The 20,311-nt window shown below is 37.4% G+C and overlaps 1 protein-coding gene and 1 pseudogene across 8 annotated transcripts in view; one reads left to right on the plus strand and one right to left on the minus strand.

The window, feature by feature from the left end:
• Nucleotides 1-20,311, minus strand: part of SENP7 (SUMO specific peptidase 7) — a 147,868-nt gene that overhangs the window by 88,676 nt on the left and 38,881 nt on the right. For all 7 annotated transcript variants that reach the window (XM_082392074.1, XM_082392071.1, XM_082392073.1 and 4 more), the window contains one exon: nucleotides 5,916-6,013. In XM_082392074.1, the coding sequence (XP_082248200.1) occupies nucleotides 5,916-6,013 (98 nt within the window). The remainder of the gene's footprint in view (nucleotides 1-5,915; nucleotides 6,014-20,311) is intronic.
• On the plus strand, nucleotides 9,065-18,833 carry LOC309628817 (large ribosomal subunit protein uL23 pseudogene; annotated as a pseudogene). Its single transcript has one exon. The product of its transcript is annotated as a large ribosomal subunit protein uL23 pseudogene (transcript).

Raw genomic sequence — 20,311 nt, forward strand, 5'->3', positions numbered from 1 at the left:
GAAACACAGTATTGTAAATCAACTATACTTGTATTTAAAAAATTACTGATCACAGATCACCATAACAAATATAATAATAATGAAAAAGTTTGATATATTGGGAGAATTACCAAACTGTGACACAGAGACACCAAGTGAGCAAATGTTTCTGGAAAAATGCTACCGACAGACTTGCTAAATGCAGGGTTGCCTGCAACATTCAATTTGTAAAAAATGCAGTATCTCCAAAGCGCAATAACGTGAAGCACAATAAAACAAGGTATGCCTGTACCTTATGACTGGTATCCTTATAAAACTGGCAGAAACAGACATACACAGAAGGAAGACAACATGAAGACATACAGGGAAAACATGTAAATATGGAGGACTGAATGCATGAATAAGAGAGGAGAGAGACATGGAACAGATTATTCCTTAATGCCTTCAAAGGAAGCACAGCCTTGAGCACACCTTGATTCACATGAAATGTGAATGGATTAAATAATCTAGTCAAAGGTCGAGATTGTGAGAGTAGATTAAAAAAAAAAACAACACAAGACCTTCTGTGTTCTGAATGTTTGTTTCCCCTCAAAATTCATATTTTGAAATCCTAACCCCCAAAGTGATGGCAGTAGGAGGTGGGGCCTTTGGGAGGTGACTGGGTCATGAGGGTAGAGCCCTCATGAATGGGATTAGTGCTCATAAAAAAGGTTCAAGAGAGTACCCGTTCCACCCTTTGAGGATACAGTAAAAAGATGACCATCTAAGAACCAGGAAGCCCTCACCAGATACTGAATCTGGGAGTGCTATGATCCTGGGCTTCCCAGGAATTATAACACTTTTGAAAAATAAATGTTTTTTGTTTATAAGCCACCTAGTCTTATGGTATTTTGTTATAACACTCTAAACAGACTAAGATAAGATCCAACTATATGCTCTCAACCAGAGACACACTTTGGACTCAAAGAAATAAACAGGTTCAAAGTAAAAGGATGGAAACAGGTATACCATGCAAACAGCAACCTTAAGACAGGTGGAATGGCTCTATCAGTATTAGACAAAATAGACTTTAAAGCAAAAAAAGAAAAAGTCTGTAGAAACAATGAGGGACATTTCATTGACAAAAGGGTTAATTCATCAGTAAGATATGACTATAAATACACATATACTTAATAACAGGACCACAAGGCTCATTAAGCAAAAACTAACAGAAAGGAGAAATTAACAATTCAACAGTAATAGTTCAACACTTAAAACCCCAGTCTTGATAGAACAACTAGACACAAAATCAGCAAGGATACAGAAGGCTTGAATAACACCATCAACCAACGCATCCACAGACCACTCTAACAAACAGGAACAGAATGCACATTCTTCTCAAACACATGGAACATTCTCCAAGAAAGACCATATGCCAGGCCACAAATAAACCTCAATAAATTTACAAGAAGTGAAATCATACAAAACGTTCTCAGACCACAGTGGAATTCAATTAAAAATTAACAACAACAAAACTAAGTCATGAGGATATAATGTACAGCATGGGGACTATGGTTAATAATGCTGTATTGTATATTTGGAAGTTGTTAAGAAAGTAAATCTTAAAAGTTGTCATCACACACAAAAAAATCTGTAACTATGTGAGTGATGGATGTTACCTATACTTACTGTGGTGATCATTTCATAGTATATACAAGTATAGAATCATTATGTTGTATATCTGAAACTAATATAATGTTATATGTCAATTATACCTCAATAAAAGAAGAAAATCTTTGAAATTTAAAAATACATAGAAATTAAACAATTCACACTTTCAAAAGAAGTGAATCAATCATACCAGAAATTAGAAAATACTTTTGAGCTGAATGCAAAGAAAATCACAACATACCAAAATTTATGAGGTGCAGCTAACGCAGTGCTTAGAATAAAATTTAAAACTAAACACCTATACTAGAAAAGAAGACATCTCAAATCAATAACCTAATCATGTACCTTAAGAAATTAGAAAAAGAAGCACAAACTATGTCCAAAACAAAGAGAAGAAATAGAAAATAAGATTATAGTGAAAATAAATGAAATAGAATATAGAAAACCTACAGAGAATATTGATGAAACCAAAAGTTGGTTCTTTGAAAAGATCAACAAAATTTACAAATATCTAGGTAGACTGAACAAAAAAAGAAAGAAAGAAAGAAAGAAAACACTCAAATTACTAAAATGAGGAATGAAAGATGGGTCATCACTAACAATATTACAGAAATTTTAAACAGTATAATAGAATACTATGAACAAATATATGGCAACAAATTAGATAAATAAAATATACAAATTCCTAGAAAAACAAAAGCTACCAAAACAGACTCATAAAAAAAAAAAAAAATAGAAAATCTCAACAGACTTATAACAAGGAAAAATCTGAATTTCTAACTGGAAAACTTCACAGAAACACACACACATACACACACACACACACACACACACACAACCAATGAATGACCAGATGGATTCACTGGTGAATTTTATCAAACATTTAAACAAGAATTAATACCAATCCTTCAAAAACTCTTCCAGAAAACAAAGGAAGAGACAACACTTTTCACCTCATTCTACAAGGCTATTATTAGCCTGATTCCAAAGCCAGACAAAGACAACATAAGAAAATAGCAAGTTATTTTCTCTTCTGAATACAAACATAGATATCCTCAATAAAATCCTAGCAAACTGAAACCAGTAACATATAAATGGGATCATAAATCAGAATCAAGTGAGATTTATCCCAGGAATGCAAAGTTGGTTTAAAATCTAAAAATCAATTTATGTAATATATTATATTAATAAAGGATACAAATTACATGATATAAATGCAGAAAAAGCATTTGACAAAATCCAACACACATTCATCATAAAAAGCCTTCCACAAATTAAGAACAGAAGGGAACTTCCTCAACATGAAAAAGGGCATGTCTTAGTCTGTTCAGACTATAACAAAATATCACAGACTCAGCAGCTTATAAACAACAAACCTTTATTTCTCACGGTTCTGGAGGCTGCGAAGTCCAAGATCAGGGTGCTGGCCAACATGGTCAGGCTCTGGTGAAGGCCCTCTTCTGGGCTGCAGACTGCGGACTCCTCACAGTGTCCTCACGTGGTAGAAGGCACCAGGAAGCTCTGTGAGGTCTCTTTTATAAAAAGAGCACTAATCCCGTTCATGAGGGCTCCACCCTCATGACTTAAGCACCCCCCTCAATGGCCCCACCTCCAAACACCATCACATTGGGCATTAGGATTTCAACATATGAATTTTGGGGAGATATTGTACAAACATTCAAACCATAGCAGGGCATCTATAAAAAACCTATAACTAACATCATACTTAATGGTAAAATACTGAATGCTTTCCCTCTGATAGTAGGAACAAATATTTCCACTCTCACCACTTCCATTATACATTGTACATTCTAGCCAGGACAATTAGGCAAGGGGAAAAAATTAAAGGCCTCCAGCTGAAAAGGAAGCAGTAAAGCCATCTTTGTTTGCAGATGACATGACCTTGTATATACAAAATTCCAAGCAACCTACTAAAAATTTCTAGAACAGGACAAACAGGGTCACAGTATATAAATCAGGGTCAACATATACAAATCAATGGGATTTCTACACACTAGTAATGAACCATCTAAAACTAAAATTAAGAAAACACTTCCATGCACAACAGCATCAAAAAGAAAATACTTGGGAAAAAATTTAACAATAAATGTCCAAGACACACTGAAAGTTACAAAACACTGTTGAAAGAAATTGAATAAGACCTAAATAAATGGAAAGATATATTCATGAATCAGAAGATTTAATTTGTTAAGACAGCAATACTCCCCAAATTGGTCTACAGATTCAACATATCCTCCAACAAAATCCTTGTTGGCTGTTTTGCTCAAAATGACCAACTGATTCTAGAACTCAGTTGAAAATGCAAGGAACCCAGAACAACCAAAACAATCTTGAAAAGGGACTTCCCTGGCAGCCCAGTGGTTAAGACTCCATGCTTCCACTGCAGGGGGCATGGGTTTGATCCCTGGTCGGGGAACTAAGATCCTGCATGCCGCACAGTGCAGCCAGAAAATTAAAAAAAAAAAAAAGTCTTGAAAAATATTATGAAGTTGGAAGACACATTTCCCAATTTCAAAACTTACCACAAAGTTGCAATAATACAGTGTACAGCACACAGTGGTACTGACATAAAAACAGACATATAGATCAATGGACTAGAATTCCAAATCCAGAAATAAACACTTATATCAATGTCAACTGATTTTCAACAAAAGTACCAAGAAAAATTCGTACCTCTTCAACAAATGTTGCTGGGACAACTGCATATTCACAAACAATAATATAAATTTGGATGCCTATCTCATGCCATACCCAAAATTAATTCAAAATGGATAAAATACCTATATCTAAGAGCTAGAACTATAAAACTCTTAGACAAAAACACAAGAGTAAATCATCATGACCTCAGATTAGGCAATAGTTCCTCAGATATGACAACAAAAGCACAGCAACAAAAGAAAAATAGATAAATGGGATTTCATCAAAGTGAAAAAAACTTTCGTGCTTCAAAGGACACCATCAAGAAAGTGAAAAGCTGAGTGAGAGAAAATATTTGCAAATCACATATCTGATAAGGACCTGTATCCAGAATATATAAAGAACTCTTACAACTCAACAATAAAAAGATAAACAACACAATTTTTAAACAGGCAAAGGATCTAAACAGACATTTCTCTAAAGAAGATATACAAATGACCAACAGGCAGGTAAAAAGACACTCAATGTCATTAGGAAATATGTATCAAAACCACAATGAGATTATCATTTCACACCCACTAGGACAACTATGGAAAGAAGGAAGGAAGGGAAGGAGGAAGGGAAAATAAGTATTGATAAGGATATGGAGTCACCGATATGTTTATTTCCTAAGGACAATTCACTTGAAAGGTGAGAATTCAGACTAAACAGCTTACAGAGTGCTCTGACATAAAATCAAGAACTCCAATTAGGACTTCCCTGGTGGCACAGTGGTTAAGAATCCGCCTGCCCAATGCAGGGGACACGGGTTCGAGCCCTGGTCTGGGAAGATCCCACATGCCACGGAGCAACTAAGCCCATGTGCCACAACTACTGCCTGTGCTCTAAAGCCTGCATCCCACAACTACTGAGCCCATGTGCCACAACTACTGAAGCCCATGTGCCTAGAGCCTGTGCTCTGCAACAAGAGAAGCCCGCACACCGCAACGAAGAGTAGCCCCTGCTCACTGCAACTAGAGAAAGCCCATGCACAGCAGCAAAGACCCAATGCAGCCAAAAATAAATAAATAAACTAAAAAAAAAAAAGAACTCCAATTAGTCTTCTAATTTGTGCAAACTCCCGATTGTAATTTTTACTTTGTTACTGTCACTTTTTATTCATTCACTATTCTAAAAAAGATAACACCCTTTTGCAAAATAACAACTTTTTAAGCATTTACTGATGTCCAATACTAAAATTCAGCTCCAATTTCCTGCTGCTAATAACTGTAATTTGAATACCATAGATATTTAATTCCAGTATATCCATTATTCATGAATACTATGACTTTAAGACCACAGTTGCTAAATGGAGCACAAATGATGAATCCAGCATCTTAATGAGTCTATATGTAACTCTTGCTTTATTAGCTAAAGCTTTCAAGATGTTACAAACACACAAAAACAAGGAGTTAAGATGAATTAGAATCACAGAAAGAGCTTAGAAGGAACCGTAGAGGCCACTGAACTCAATCACTGTATTTTAAAAGTTGTGGAAATTGAGAACCAAAAAGGTTAAATGAATCATTCATGGTCACACTATACATAGTATAAGCCCATCCTATATCACACACATACATGTATCTTACCTTTCTGGTGATGTCTTAGAAGTGACAGGACGCCCACGTACACCCTTTTTACTTTTATGGTCTACAGAGAGGACCTTATTTCTTAGGCTCCTTTTCCACTAAGAAAAAAAAATGGAATTTGGAATTTCAATAATAAATATAGCAATATGACAATTAAGACGCACTTAAATTTTCTTTTTATTTAGAAATTCAAGGTAAACAGCCAAAGTCATAACGGTTCACAGAGGGGGAAAAATGCAATCTACAAAATACCTGGCATCTTTTGCTAGTGAGGATATATAAGTCCAATAAATAATAGAAGAAAGACATGTATGGACTTCCCTGGCGATCCAGTGGTTAAGACTCCACATTCCACTGCAAGTGGCGTGGGTTCAATCCCTGGTTGGGGAACTAAGATCCCACATGCCACGCAGCCAAAAAATAAATAAATAAATGAATAAATAAATAAATAAAGGGTCTGGACTTAATTCGTTAAAAAAAAGAAAAAGAAAAAAGACATTTAAAAATGTAAAGGTGGGCTTTCCTGGTGGCGCAGTGGTTGAGAATCTGCCTGCCAATTAAGGGGACACGGGTTCGAGCCCTGGTCTGGGAAGATCCCACATGCCGCGGAGCAACTGGGCCCGTGAGCCACAATTACTGAGCCTGCACGTCTGGAGCCTGTGCTCCGCAGCGAGAGAGGCCGTGATAGTGAGAGGCCCGCGCACCGCGATGAAGAGTGGCCCCCGCTTGCCACAACTAGAGAAAGCCCTCGCACAGAAACGAAGACCCAACACAGCCATAAATAAATAAATAAATAAAAACATCTGCTTGTCTTAAAAAAAAAAAAAAATCCTTAACCTCATTTCATTTAAAAAAAAAAAATGTAAAGGTAATTTTAGTCAGGAAATAGACATTTTAAGATTCAAAAGCTTACATAACTATGAGAAATGGTGAATGTGTTTAAAGGAAATAAAAATAATTACATGCCGAGTTAAACAGAGTCTGTGATTATGAAGTAACTGCATTTATAAACAATTGGAAGGGATTACAACTGATTCCCTATGAACTGCTGCATGGAAAAACTTTAGGGAAGAGTCAGATATCTTACTAACAGTGTTTAGGTTTAATCCAACTACAAACAAAGTTAAAATTGATTTAGTTGATATAGAAACAGGACTTCCCTGGTGGTGCACTGGTTAAGAATCCGCCTGCCAATGCAGGGGACACAGGTTCAATCCCTGGTCCGGGAAGATCCCACATGCCACGGAGCAAATAAGCCCATGTGCCACAACTACTGAGCCTGCACTCTAGAGCCTGCGAGCCACAACTACTGAGCCCGCGCACACAACTACTGAAGCCCTCACATCCTAGAGCCTGCACACCGCAACTACTGAGCCCTCATGCTGCAACTACTAAAGCCTGTGTAACTAGAGCCTGTGCTCCGCAACAAGAGAAGCCACTGCAATGAGAAGCCCACGCACCACAACAAGAGTAGCCCCTGCTCATCACAACTAGACAAAGCCTGCGCGCAGCAGAGACCCAACGCAGCCAAAATTAAAAATTTTTTAAATATATATATATAAACAGTGTGGGGACTTCCCTGGTGGCGCAGTGGTTAAGAATCCGCCTGCCAATGCAGGGGACACGGGTTCGAGCCCTGGTCCAGGAAGATCCCACATGCCACAGAGCAACTAAGCCCATGCACCACAACTACTGAGCCTGTGCTCTAGAGCCTGTGAGCCACAGATACTGAAGCCCACGCGCCTAGAGCCTGTGCTCCGCAACAAAAGAAGCCACCACAATGAGAAGCCCACACACCTCAATGAAGAGCAGCCCCAGCTCGCCACAACTAGAGAGCCCGCACGCAACAACGAAGACCCAATGCAACCATAAATAAATAAATAAGTAAATAAATTTTTTTTTTAAAAAGAGAAACAGTGTGAATCTGGGCAAATAAATTACTTACCTTCTCTATGCGTTAGTTTCCTTACGTAATAATGGTTACTATCTCACAAGGATATATGATGATTATATATGTAATAAGTTTAAAATACTGTCTTCCTTCCTAAATAGACATTCCTCCAAAGAATACATAAAAATGGCCAAAAAGCACCACAACAAAGAGCAGCCCCGCTCGCCGCAACTAGAGAAAGCCCACGTGCACCAACGAAGTCCCAACGCAGCCAAAAAGAAATAAATTAATTTTTTTTTACGAAGTCTACAAATAACAAATGCTGGAGAAGGTGTGGAGAAAAGGGAACCCTCTTAACACTATTGGTGGGAATGTAAATTGGTGTGGCCACTATGGAGAACACTATAGAGGTTCCTTAAAAAACTAAAAATAGAGTTGCCATATGATTAGCAATCCCTCTCCTTGGCATATATCCAGAGAAAACTGTAATTCAAAAAAATACATGCACTCCAATGTTCATAGCAGCACTATTTACAATGGCCGAGACATGGAAGCAACCTAAATGTCTATTGACAGATGAATGGATAAAGAAGATGTGGTATACATACACATACACACACACACACACACACACACACACACACACACACACACAGTGGAATATTACTCAGCCATAAAAAGAATGAAATAATGCCATTTGCAGCAACATGGATGGACCCAGAGATTATATTAAGTGAAGTAAGTCAGAAAGAGAAAGACAAATACCATATGATATCACTTATATGTGGAATCTAAAATATGACACAAATGAACTTATTTATGAAACAGAAACAGACTCAGAGACATAGAAAACAAACTTACGGTTACCAAAGGGGAAAAGGGGTGGAGGAGGGATAAATTAGGAGTTTGAGATTAGCAGATACAAATTAATACATATAAAATAAACAACAGGGTCCTACTGTATAGCACAGACAACTATATTCAATATCCTGTAATAAACCATAATGGAAAAGAATATGTATACGTATGTATAACTGAATCACTTTTCTGTACACCTGAAACTAACACAACAATGTAAATCAACTATAGCTAAAATATACTGTCTTCCTCAAAGAGATATTTGTACACCTATGTTCATAGCAGCGTTTTTCACAATAGCTACAAGGTGGAAACAACTCAAGTGTCCCATCAATAATAACACCTATAATAATGAATTGTGGCATATACATACAATGAAATATTACTCAGCCTTAAAAAGTAAGGAAATTCTGACACACGCTACAACATGCATGAACTTTGACAACTATGAGATAATAAAAAATATTTATATTGGTCTCTGGCCCCAGTTCCTACACAGAGGTCCTAAAACCCTTGTAATGTCCTTGGTGATAGGAGCATCTTTTGCTATAATATCTGGTTTTTAACCCCAATCTCTGACACAGGGCTCCTAAAGCCCTCACAATTTCCTGGGTGATAGATGTGCCTTTTGTACTAATGAAGCGACTCTGGGTGAGATCCTGGATGGCTCCTGGATAGGGGCTAGTCACCAGAAAGACCAAGCCAATATTACAAGCTTGGAATTCTCATCTTTGCCCCCCATTTTCTAGAGAGGGGAGAGGGACTGGAAACAGAATTAATAATTGGTCATGCCTATGTGAGCAAATCTCCATTACAATAGCAAAAATATTATATGAGGTTCAAAGAGCTTTCAGGTTGGTAAACACATCCATATACCTGGAAGGTGACACACCCCAACTCCACAGGGAAGGAAGCTCCTGCATTCAGGACCCTACCAGACCTTGCCCTATGTATCTATTCATTCGGCTATTCATCTGTATCCTTTATCATGTCCTTAAATAAACTGGTAAATGTAAATAAGTGCTTCTCCGAGTTCTGTGAACTGCTCTAGCATAAATTAATCAAACCTGAGGAGAGGGTCATGGGAATCTCAGATTTATAGCCAGCTGGTCAGAAGCACAGGTGACAACCTGGAATTGTGATTGGCATCTGAAGTGGGGTGGGAGCAGTCTTGGGACTGAGCCCACAACCTGTGAGATCTGAAACCATCTCCACATAGATAGTGTCAGAATTGAGATAAATTGTAGGACACCCAGTTCATGTCCCAGAGGATTGCTTGGTGGGGGAAAACCCACACACATCTGGTGTGAGAAGTGTTGTGAAAATGATAGTAGTATGAGAGTAAAGGAGAAACACAGGAGGAAGATGGGTTTTTCCCAACTCAATGACATTAGGTTAAGTGAAATAAGCCAGTAACAAAAAGACAAATACTCTATGGTTCAAGTTATAGGAAGTATCTAGAGTACACAGAGGTAGAAAACAGTAGAATTTTGGTTGCCAGGGGATGGGAGAGGGGGAAATGGAGAGTTATTTTTTAATGGGTAAAGTGTTTTGGTTTTGCAAGATGTAAAGAATTCTGGAGATAGACGGTGGTGATGGTTGCACAACAATGCGAATATACTAAATGCCAGTGAACGGTACCCTTAAAAATGGTTAAGATGATAAATTTAATGTTATGTGTGCTTTACCATAATTGAAAATACATTTGAAAAAGTAAAAAAAAAAATTTAAGTAATGAAAAACACTGTCTTAACCATGATAGCCCTCAATAAACTGTCATTTTTATTCTCCAGGCATTATTATCTCATTATCACCACAGCCCTACATGGTATAAAACTCATCACTTTATAAGTGGGAAGAGAAGCTCAGAGAATAAACTTCACCAATTAACCCAAGTCTGCCTGACATAAAAGCCTATGTTCCTTCCAATGCTGCAGTTCTAAATTACACAAATTCTCTGAAATCTTTCCTATCAAGATATCAACCTAAACACAATGTCACTCCCATTTCACTACAAAATGTAAATGTATCAATATAACTAGATTAAAAATACATTTTTCCTCCATTTTCAGTATCACTGTCTTAGTTCTGCCTCTTACTTCTGACCTGGACTCTTGCAATGTTCTCCTAATGGGATTCCCTGCAAATGGTCTCTTCTTCCCCTCCAGTCCAGCAGCCACTCCATCATGAAAGTTAAATCTTTCAAAAATGCAAATCTGATGTCATTCTCCTGCTTAAATTCCTAAGTATTCCCCACTACCTAAGGAGAAAAAAAAAAAAGAACTGAGTTCTCTTTCTCACTTCTGCTTCCCATGAATCTTCTATTCTGACAACACTAAACTATATGTAGTTCCCTGAAAGTGCATGCCATTCAGATCCTTTAACATCTTTGTGTACATGTTTCCTCTTACTAGAATGTGCTTTGCCCTCCCCAGTTCTCCTTGTTCATTAAGTCCCAGATCAACACCACCTATGAAGCCTTCCTCACTCTCTAGAAAAGTAAATCAGTATCTCTGCTGTAACACTATTTTACATACCTCTATTACTGATAACAGTTCTCACAATGAATTACATTATTTGTTTACATCAAACTGCAACCAGGACTGGGAATAATTTAGCTCACAAGCTAGACTCTCAGAACTACTGGTTAACTAGTTTCCCACAACTGTTTCACTAATCTCACAGTAAATGCAGCTTTCACATTTTTTGTTTCCAAATTTTTTTCTACCTTACTAATAACATTGTAATTAGGTTTTGCCTATATTTGCAAAATGCTGAAAGTACTAGTCTTTGAGTCTCATATTCTGTACAGAAAAGAAACATAATTCCCACCAAAGAGGGGGAAAAAGAATGAGAAGTTTTAAACTATTACAAAAAATGAAACAAACACATTGAGACAAAGTGAAGATAACTTTAATAGGAGAGGAGGGGAATTGATTAAAATTTTATTAACTCTAAATAACAGTAAGATGTTCCAATGCCCATCTCCAATCCTACCACAGCCAAGGGTAATCTGGAGTGTATCTACAGACATTATCAGAGGAAAACAAAAATTCACTTAGACTTTGATAAATTGTTTCTTATATTTAATATCACACTAGAATGTTTTTTCTTTCAAAAGTTGGATTAGAATTGCAGCCTGGATAATAACTTGTATTTTTCAGAGATACAATTTTTCACTTAGTCTATGAACCTATATATATGCTATCTCTGAAAAAAAATCAGATAACAAAGAATTCTCCCACAATCTGATTATGAATGAGAATTTATTCACATACATATTTTGAAAGCTACGTGATCACAAATAGGAAGGTTGAAATAGTATGAATACTTGTAATTTAAATATGAAAAAACTTATAGAAGAATAAAAGACTTTGCTTAGAGACAAGATCAAATCATTTAGTTACCTGATTTTGAAGCTCTCATTCTAGCAGGGACACCAAAATAAAATACTATGATAATTAAAACCAAATGTTCCATAGGAACTTGACTAAAATTTTTCTTGGACAAATCAACTCTACATCCATTCTAAGTGGTGCAGTGTTCACAGTCTCAACTGAGTACTTCTTTACATACTAAAAACGAACCAAATCTGCATCCTGAAGAAAATATCAGCTTTGCTTACAACTACTTATCCATGTCACAGCCTACTGTAATAAAAGATGGATGATGACTTTCCAACCAATTGAGATTATTGGTCAGGATTTAAATTTTATACCAGAATTTCAATCCTATTGACTCTTCATCTAATTTCCAAATTAGCAACATGTAATGTCAACACTGAAAACACTTATCAGAAAATGTAAGCTGAAATTATTTGGTAACCAACATCTACTGAACAGCTGGATAAACTGGTGAGGTGGGGGGAGAGAGGCTATCTGGGGAATCCTGTATTCTCTTCAACAAGTTTTCCCTGATGGTAACACCTTGCATAACTGCACAGCAATATCATCACCAGGAAACTGACATTGAAACAATCCATGACCTTATTAAGATTTCACCTGTTTTACATGCACACACTTGTGTGTGTTTGTGTGTGTGCATTTAGTCCTAAGCGATTTTATCACATGTAGACATCTCTGTGACTACAACCAAACTCAAGATATAGAACAGTTGTGTCATAAAGATCCTTTCTGCTACCCTTTTATAAACACATCTGCCCCTCTCCCCTTCCACTAACCCCCTACCCTACAGGATCAAATCATTTAGTTATCTAATTTTGAAGCTCTCATTATAGCAGGGATTTCCCAGAGTTTTCCTAGACATTCAAATGAACATTTAAGAAGAAAATAAAGTGAATTCTACACAACCTATTCCATTAACTAGAAATAAACAATTCCCAATTCAATCTATAAAGCAAACATTATACTGATACCAAATCAATATAATGACAGTACAAGAAAACTAAAGACCAATATCCCTGATAAGTACAGACAAAAATACTCAACAAAAATCAGCAGATCAAAACCAGCAATATATAAAAAGAATAATACAGCATGACTAATTAGGGTTTATTCTAGGACAGAAAAGTGGTTTAATATTTGAAAATCAAATCAATCTATGATTTAAAAAAGAAAAAAGACCCTACTCTACATTGCATACAATAAACTCACTTTAAATATAAAGACACAAACAGATTAAAAGTAAAGGGATGAAGAAAGAAACACCATTCTAAGACATCAAAAGACAGAGTAGCCATATTAATTTCTGACTGAGATATCAGAGGAAAAAACAGTATCAAATTTGGGGATACAGGGATAAAGAGGAATATTACATAATGATAGAGGGGTCAATTCGCCAAAAAAAATAATAATCCTTAATGTATATATGCCTAACACCAAAATACATAAGGCAAAAACTGATAGAAATATTGATACAAGGACAAATAGACATATCTACAATTATAGTTGAAGACTTCAACATCTCTCTATCAGAAACAGATCCAGCAGGCAGAAAATCAATAAGGAAATAATTGAACTGAAAAACACCATCAGCCAACTAAATCTAATTAACATTTATAGAATACTTCATCTAAAACAGAATACACATTCTTCTCAAGCGCACATGCTTAGAGGGAAATTTATAGCATTGAATGCATGTATTAAAAAAGGAGACAATTCTAAAATCAATAATGCAAACTTCCAGCTTTGGAAATTAAAAACAGGAGGGCAAATTTATTCCAAAGTAAGCAGAAGAAAAGAAATAAATAAAAGAGCAGAAATCAATGAAATTGAAAAAAAGTCAATGAAATTGAAAACAAGAAATCAACAGAGAAAATCAACTAAATCAAAGGTTGGTTCTTTGAAAAAAATCAATAAAATTGATAAACCTCTACCCAGGTTAACTAAGAAAAAAAACAGAAGAGACAGATTACTAATATCAAAAATGAAAGAGGGGCAATCAGTACTGGTCCAATGGACATTATATAGAAATAATACAGAAATGCTATGAACAACTCAATGCCCACAAATGTGAAAACTTACATGAAAATGGACCAATACCTTGAAAGATACAATTGATCAAAACTCATGTAATCTGAATAGGCCCATATCTATTAAAGAAATTGAATCAATTGAATCAATATTTAATACCTTCCAAAACAGAAAGGACTAGGCCCAGTTTGGTTCATCAGTGAATTCTACCAAACATTTAAGGAATCAATTATACAAATTCTCTATAATTTCTTTCACAAAATAGTAGAGGAACACTTCCAAACTCATTCTATGAGGCCAGCCTTTCTATTTTTCCTAATATTTATTTATTTATTTATTTATTTATTTATTTGGCTGAATCGGGTCTTAGTTGCAGCATGCAGGATCTTTGTTGTGGCATGTGGAATCCTTGGTTGCAGTGCACGGGTTCTTTGTTGCGGCACGCAGGCTTCTCTCTAGTTGTGGCACTTGGGCTCCAGAGTGTGCAGGCTCAGTAGTTGCGGTGCATGGGCTCTCTAGTTGTGGCAGACGGGCTCTAGAGCGCACAGGCTCAGTAGTTGCAAAGCATGGGCTTACTTGCCCCATGGCATGTGGGATCTAGTTCCCTGACCAGGGATCAAAACCATGTCATGTCCCCTGCACTGGAAGGTAGATTCTTAACCACCAGACCACCAGGGAAGTCCCGAGGCCAGCCTTAATACCAAAACCAGAAAAATACATTACAAAAAAAGAAAACTACACAATATCTCTTATGAACATAGGTGCAAATATTCTCAACAGAATCAAATCCAACAAAGTATAAAAAGAATTATATATCATAAACAAGTGAGACTTATTTCAAATAAGCAATGATGGTTAAGCATTTGAAAAATCCATTAATGTCAACAAGTTAAAGAAGAAATATGAAATGGTCATATCAATAGATGTGGAAAAAGCATCTGACAAAACCCAAAAGCCATTTATGATTTTTTTAAACTCTCAGAAAACTAGGAATAGAGGGGAATATTTTTAATTTGATTAAGAATATCTACAATAAACCTACAGCCAACATCACACTTAATGGCGAGAAACCATATGCTTTGATGCTAAGATTGAGAACAAGCAAGAATGTTCCCTCTCATCACTCCTATTCAACCTCATACTGGAAGTCCTAGATAATGCAATGAGACAAGAAAAGGAAATAAAAGGGATACGGATTGGGAAGGAAAAAATAAAACCTTTATTTGAGATGACATAATTGTCTATGTAGGAAATCCCAGAGATGAATTTGAATAAAAAAAAAAAAAAAAACTTCCTTGAACTAATAAGCAATTATAGCAACAGTGCAGGAAACAAGATGAATATACAAAAATTAATTGCTTTCTTACATGAAGGTAAAGAACTATTAGAATTTGAAATTTAAAACACAATACCATTTACATTAGCACTGAAAAAATTAAATACTTACGTACAAGTCTTTAAAAATGTATAAAATCTATATGAAAAGAACTATAAAACTCCAATGAAAGATATCAAAGATCTAAATAAATAGATATTCCATGCACATGAATAGGAAGACTCAATACTGTTAAGATGTCAGTTCTTCCCAACTTGATCTACAGAATCAACACAATTCCAATCAGTATGCCAGCAAGTTATTGTGTGGATTTCGACAGACTGATTCTAAATTTTAAATAGAAAGGTGAAAGACCCAGAATAGCCAATACAATATTAAAGAACAAGCTCAGAGAACTGATAACTACCACCTTAAAGACTTACTATAAAGCTACAGTAACCAAGACAGCATGGTATTGACAAAAAAACAGACAAATAGATCAACAGAACAGAATAGATAGCTGAGAAAAGGATCCACACAATGTAATCAATTAATTTCTAACAAAGGAACAATGGCAATTCAATGGAGAAAGGCTAATCTTCAACAAATGACACTAAAACAACTGGCCACTCGTGTATGAAGAAATAAACAGAGACACAAATCTTATACCTTTCACAAAAATTAACTGAAAATGGATCACAGATCTAAATGTAAATTGCAAAACTATAAAATTCCTAAAAGATAACATAAGAGATAATCTAGGTGACCTTCAGTTGAACAATTACTTCTTAGATATAATACCTAAAGCACAATCCATGAAGGAAAAATTGAAATTTGGGCTTCATTAAAATTAAAACTGCTCTGTGAAAGATACTGTTAAAAGAATGAAAAGTTAAGACACAGACTAGAAAAAACTCTTTGCAAAACACATATGTGATAAAGGACTGGTATCCAAAATATACAATCAACTCTTAAAACTAAAAAGCAAGAAAACAAACAATTTTAAAAATGAGAGAATTCCCTGGTGATCTGGTGGTTAGGACTCGACGCTTTCACCGCTGTGGGCCCAGGTTCAATCCCTGGTTGGGGAACTAAGATCCCACAAGCCATGCAGCACAGCCAAAAAGAAAAAATGAGCCAAAAATGTGAACACACACTTCACCAAAGAAGATATACAGATGACAAATATGCATATGAAAAGAAGCTCACCAAAACATGTCATCAGGGAATTACAAGGTAAAACAAAGAGATACTACTACATATCCATTAGAATGGCTAAAACCCAAAACACTGACTACCCCAAATGTTGGCCAGGATATGGAATAACAGGAAATCTCATTAGTTGCTGGTGGAAATGCAAAATGGTGCAACCATTTTGGAAGATGCTTTGGCAATTTCTGACAAAACTAAACATACTCTTAACATACAGTCTAGCAACTGCACTCCTTAGTATTTACCCAAATAAGTTGGAAACTTCTGTCCACACAAAAATCTGCACATTAATGTTTAGTGCAGCTTTATTCATAATTGCGAAAACTTTAAAGTAACCAAGATGTCTTTCAATAGATGATAAAGAAACTGTGGTACACCCACATAATAGAGTATCATTCAGCAATAAAAACAAAGGACAGTGGGGGAGTCTGTGCATGTGTAGGGGCAGGGGATATACGGGAACTGTCTGTATTTTCTGCTCAATTTAGCTGTGAACCTAAAGTTACTCTAAAAAATAGTCTTTCTAAAAAAAAAAAAATTTTTTTTAAAGAAACGAGCTAACAAGCCACAAAAAGACACTCTGATGAACATAAAAGCATACAGCTAAGTGAAAGAAGCCAATCTGAAAAGGCTGTATGATTCCAAGTATATGACAATATGATTTAAAAAAAAAAAATATGGGGACTTCCTTGATGGCACAGTCATTAAGAATCCACCTGCCAATGCAGGGGACATGGGTTCGAGCCCTGGTCCGGGAAGATCCCACGTGCTGCAGAGCAACTAAGCCCGTGCACCACAACTACTGAGCCTGTGCTCTAGAGCCCATGAGCCACAACTACTGAGCCTGCGAGCCACAACTACTGAAGCCCATGCACCTAGAGCCCATACTCACAACAAGAGAAGCCACCACAATGAGAAGCCCGCGCACCACAATGAAGTGTAGCCCCCACTCGCCACAGCTAAAAGAAAGCCCAAGCGCAGCAACGAAGACCCAACGCAGCCAGAAATAAATAAATAAATAAATAAAATTTTAAAACTACGGAGCTTTTCACGCAGATGGCGCCAAAGGCAAAGAAAGAAGCCCCTGCACCTCCCAAAGCCAAAGCCAAAGCCAAAGCAAAAGCTTTGAAGGCCAAGAAAGCACTGTTGAAAGGTATTCACAGCCACAAAAAAAAGAAGATCTGGACGTGGTGACCTTCCGACGGCCCAAAACACTGCAGCTCAAGAGGCAGCACAAATATCCTCAGAAGAACACCTCTAGAAGAAACAAGCTTGACCACTATGCCATCATCAAGTTCTCCCTCACCACCAAGTCAGCCATGAAGAAAATAGAAGACAACAACACACTGGTGTTCATTGTGGATGGCAAGGCCAACAAACACCAAATTAAACAGGCTGTGAAGAAGCTCTGACGTTGACATGGCCTGATGGAAAGAAGAAGGCATATGTTCTACTGGCTCCTGACTATGATGCTTTGGAGTAGCCAACAAAATTGGGATCATCTAAACTGAGTCCAGCTAGCTAATTCAAAATATAAAAGTTTTCACTGTAAATAAAAAAACTATAGAGATATTAAAAAGATCAGTGGAGAACAAGAAATTTTTAGAACAGTGAAATTATCCTGAATTACACTGTAATAGTGGATACACGTCATCATACATCTCTCAAAACACATAGAATATACTATACAAAAAGTGAACCCTAATATAAACTACGGACTTCAGTTAATAATATATCAGAGGTGTTCCAGTTCACGATGATGATGTAGGTAGTGTCCTGAATTCACTTCCTCCCATGGACACACCAAATCTACAGCTACATACAGAACAACTCCCTCTGAAAGAAATCCAGAAACTAGCTGAGCAACTCTTATCACACAAATGAGAAAAAACCCACATCAAAACTGGTAGGAGGGGCTTCCCTGGTGGTGCAGTGGTTGAGAATCCGCCTGCCGGTGCAGGGGACATGGGTTTGATCCCTGGTCCGGGAAGATCCCACATGCTGTGGAGCAACTAAGCCTGTGCACCACAACTACTGAGCCTGTGCGCCTAGAGCCCGTGCTCCGCAACGAGAAGCCACCACAATTAGAAGCCCGCGCACCACAACGAAGAGTAGCCCCCGCTCGCCGCAACTAGAGAAAGCCTGCACGCAGCAAGGAAGACCCAACGCAGCCAAAAATAAATAAATAAATAAATAAATAAATTTATTAAAAAAACTGGTAGGAGAGGCTGAGACATAATCTCTCCGTAAACACCATCCCCAGCAGATCAGAACACAGCCAGAAAGGAACTCACAACTCCCAGCTTTTCCCTAAGGAGCAATGGGTTTGCACCCCACATTTGGCACCCCAACTTTTAAGATTATCACCAAGGAGATAGGCCCCCAAAACATTTAGCTTTAAAAGGCAAACAGAACTTGCATCTAAATATAAGACCCATAAGGCTTTGGCATACTAAGACACAGTTCTTAAAAGGCTCACATGGACTCACCATGTCTAACCCTCCAGGACCCAGAATAGAGGCAGCAGACTAAAATGCACCCAGTCTTTCTATAAAAGAGGCCTATTTGTTTATCTCAAAATCTGCAGTATGAAGGGCAGGCTTCTAATTTAACATGCATCCCATGTCCAACTGCAACACTCTCCAGAGACCATGGAGGCAGGTAGGCACCATCTCTGAGCTCTCCCTCTACCTCCAGGTTGCCCTTATCTCCCAAAAAAGAGCTTATGCACAAGACTGGCACACCAGTTTTTGCAGCTGCTGCCCAGGAGATACCCCTTAATCACCTGGCTCTGGTGGCCAATGGGGCATATGCTCGTAAGTCCCACAGGACTAAACCTAAGGGCAGAACAGTTTTTAACCAGCTATCCCCCCAGGTTACAGCACGGAGCAAACAAACAGAAACACCTGTCTGCCAGTCTTACTCTGAAAGAGGTATAGCTGTGTACTTTTTTTTTTTTTTTTTTTTTTTTGGCTGCGTTGGGTCTTTGTTGCTGCACACGGGCTTTTTCTCTAGTTGCAGCGAGCAGGGGCTTCTCCTTGTTGCAGTGCACGGGCTCCTCACTGCAGTGGCTTCTCTTTGTTGCGGAGCATGGGCTCAGTAGTTGTGGCTTGTGGGCTCTAGAGCACAGGCTCAGGAGTTGTGGTGCAGGGGCCTAGTTGCTCCACGGCATGTGGGATCCTCCCGGACCAGGGCTCGAACCCACGTCCCCTGCATTGGCAGGCGGATTCTTAACCACTGCACCACCAGGGAAGTCCCTAGCTGTGTACTTTAAAAGCTGCTGCCTGGGGTTCTGGCTTCCAATCAGCCTGCATCTAGGTGCTAAGATCCTCCCCCTTGGGATACAGACAGGTCTTGTCACACTCTCAACTACTGGAAGCCACTAAAAACAAAGAAGACTGCTTGGACAATCACAGAGGTCTAAGAAACAACGAAGGGTTAGGACAGGATTAAAGGATAAGGTTCAGGTCCTATATAAGATCAGTCCTTCAAGACTGAGAGAGGTGGCTGTTTTATCTAATGCATGGAAACTAACCAGAGAATGAAGGAAAATAAAGCAGAAAAATACATTACAAATGAAAGAACATGATAAAACCTCAGAAAAAAACACCTTAATGACTGGAAATAAGTGATCTACCTGATAAATAGTTCAAAAAATTAGTCATAAAGATGCTCACCAAAGTCAAAA

This window comes from Balaenoptera borealis (assembly GCF_965194805.1).
Source record: "Balaenoptera borealis genome assembly, chromosome: 5".
NCBI lineage: Eukaryota > Metazoa > Chordata > Mammalia > Artiodactyla > Balaenopteridae > Balaenoptera > Balaenoptera borealis.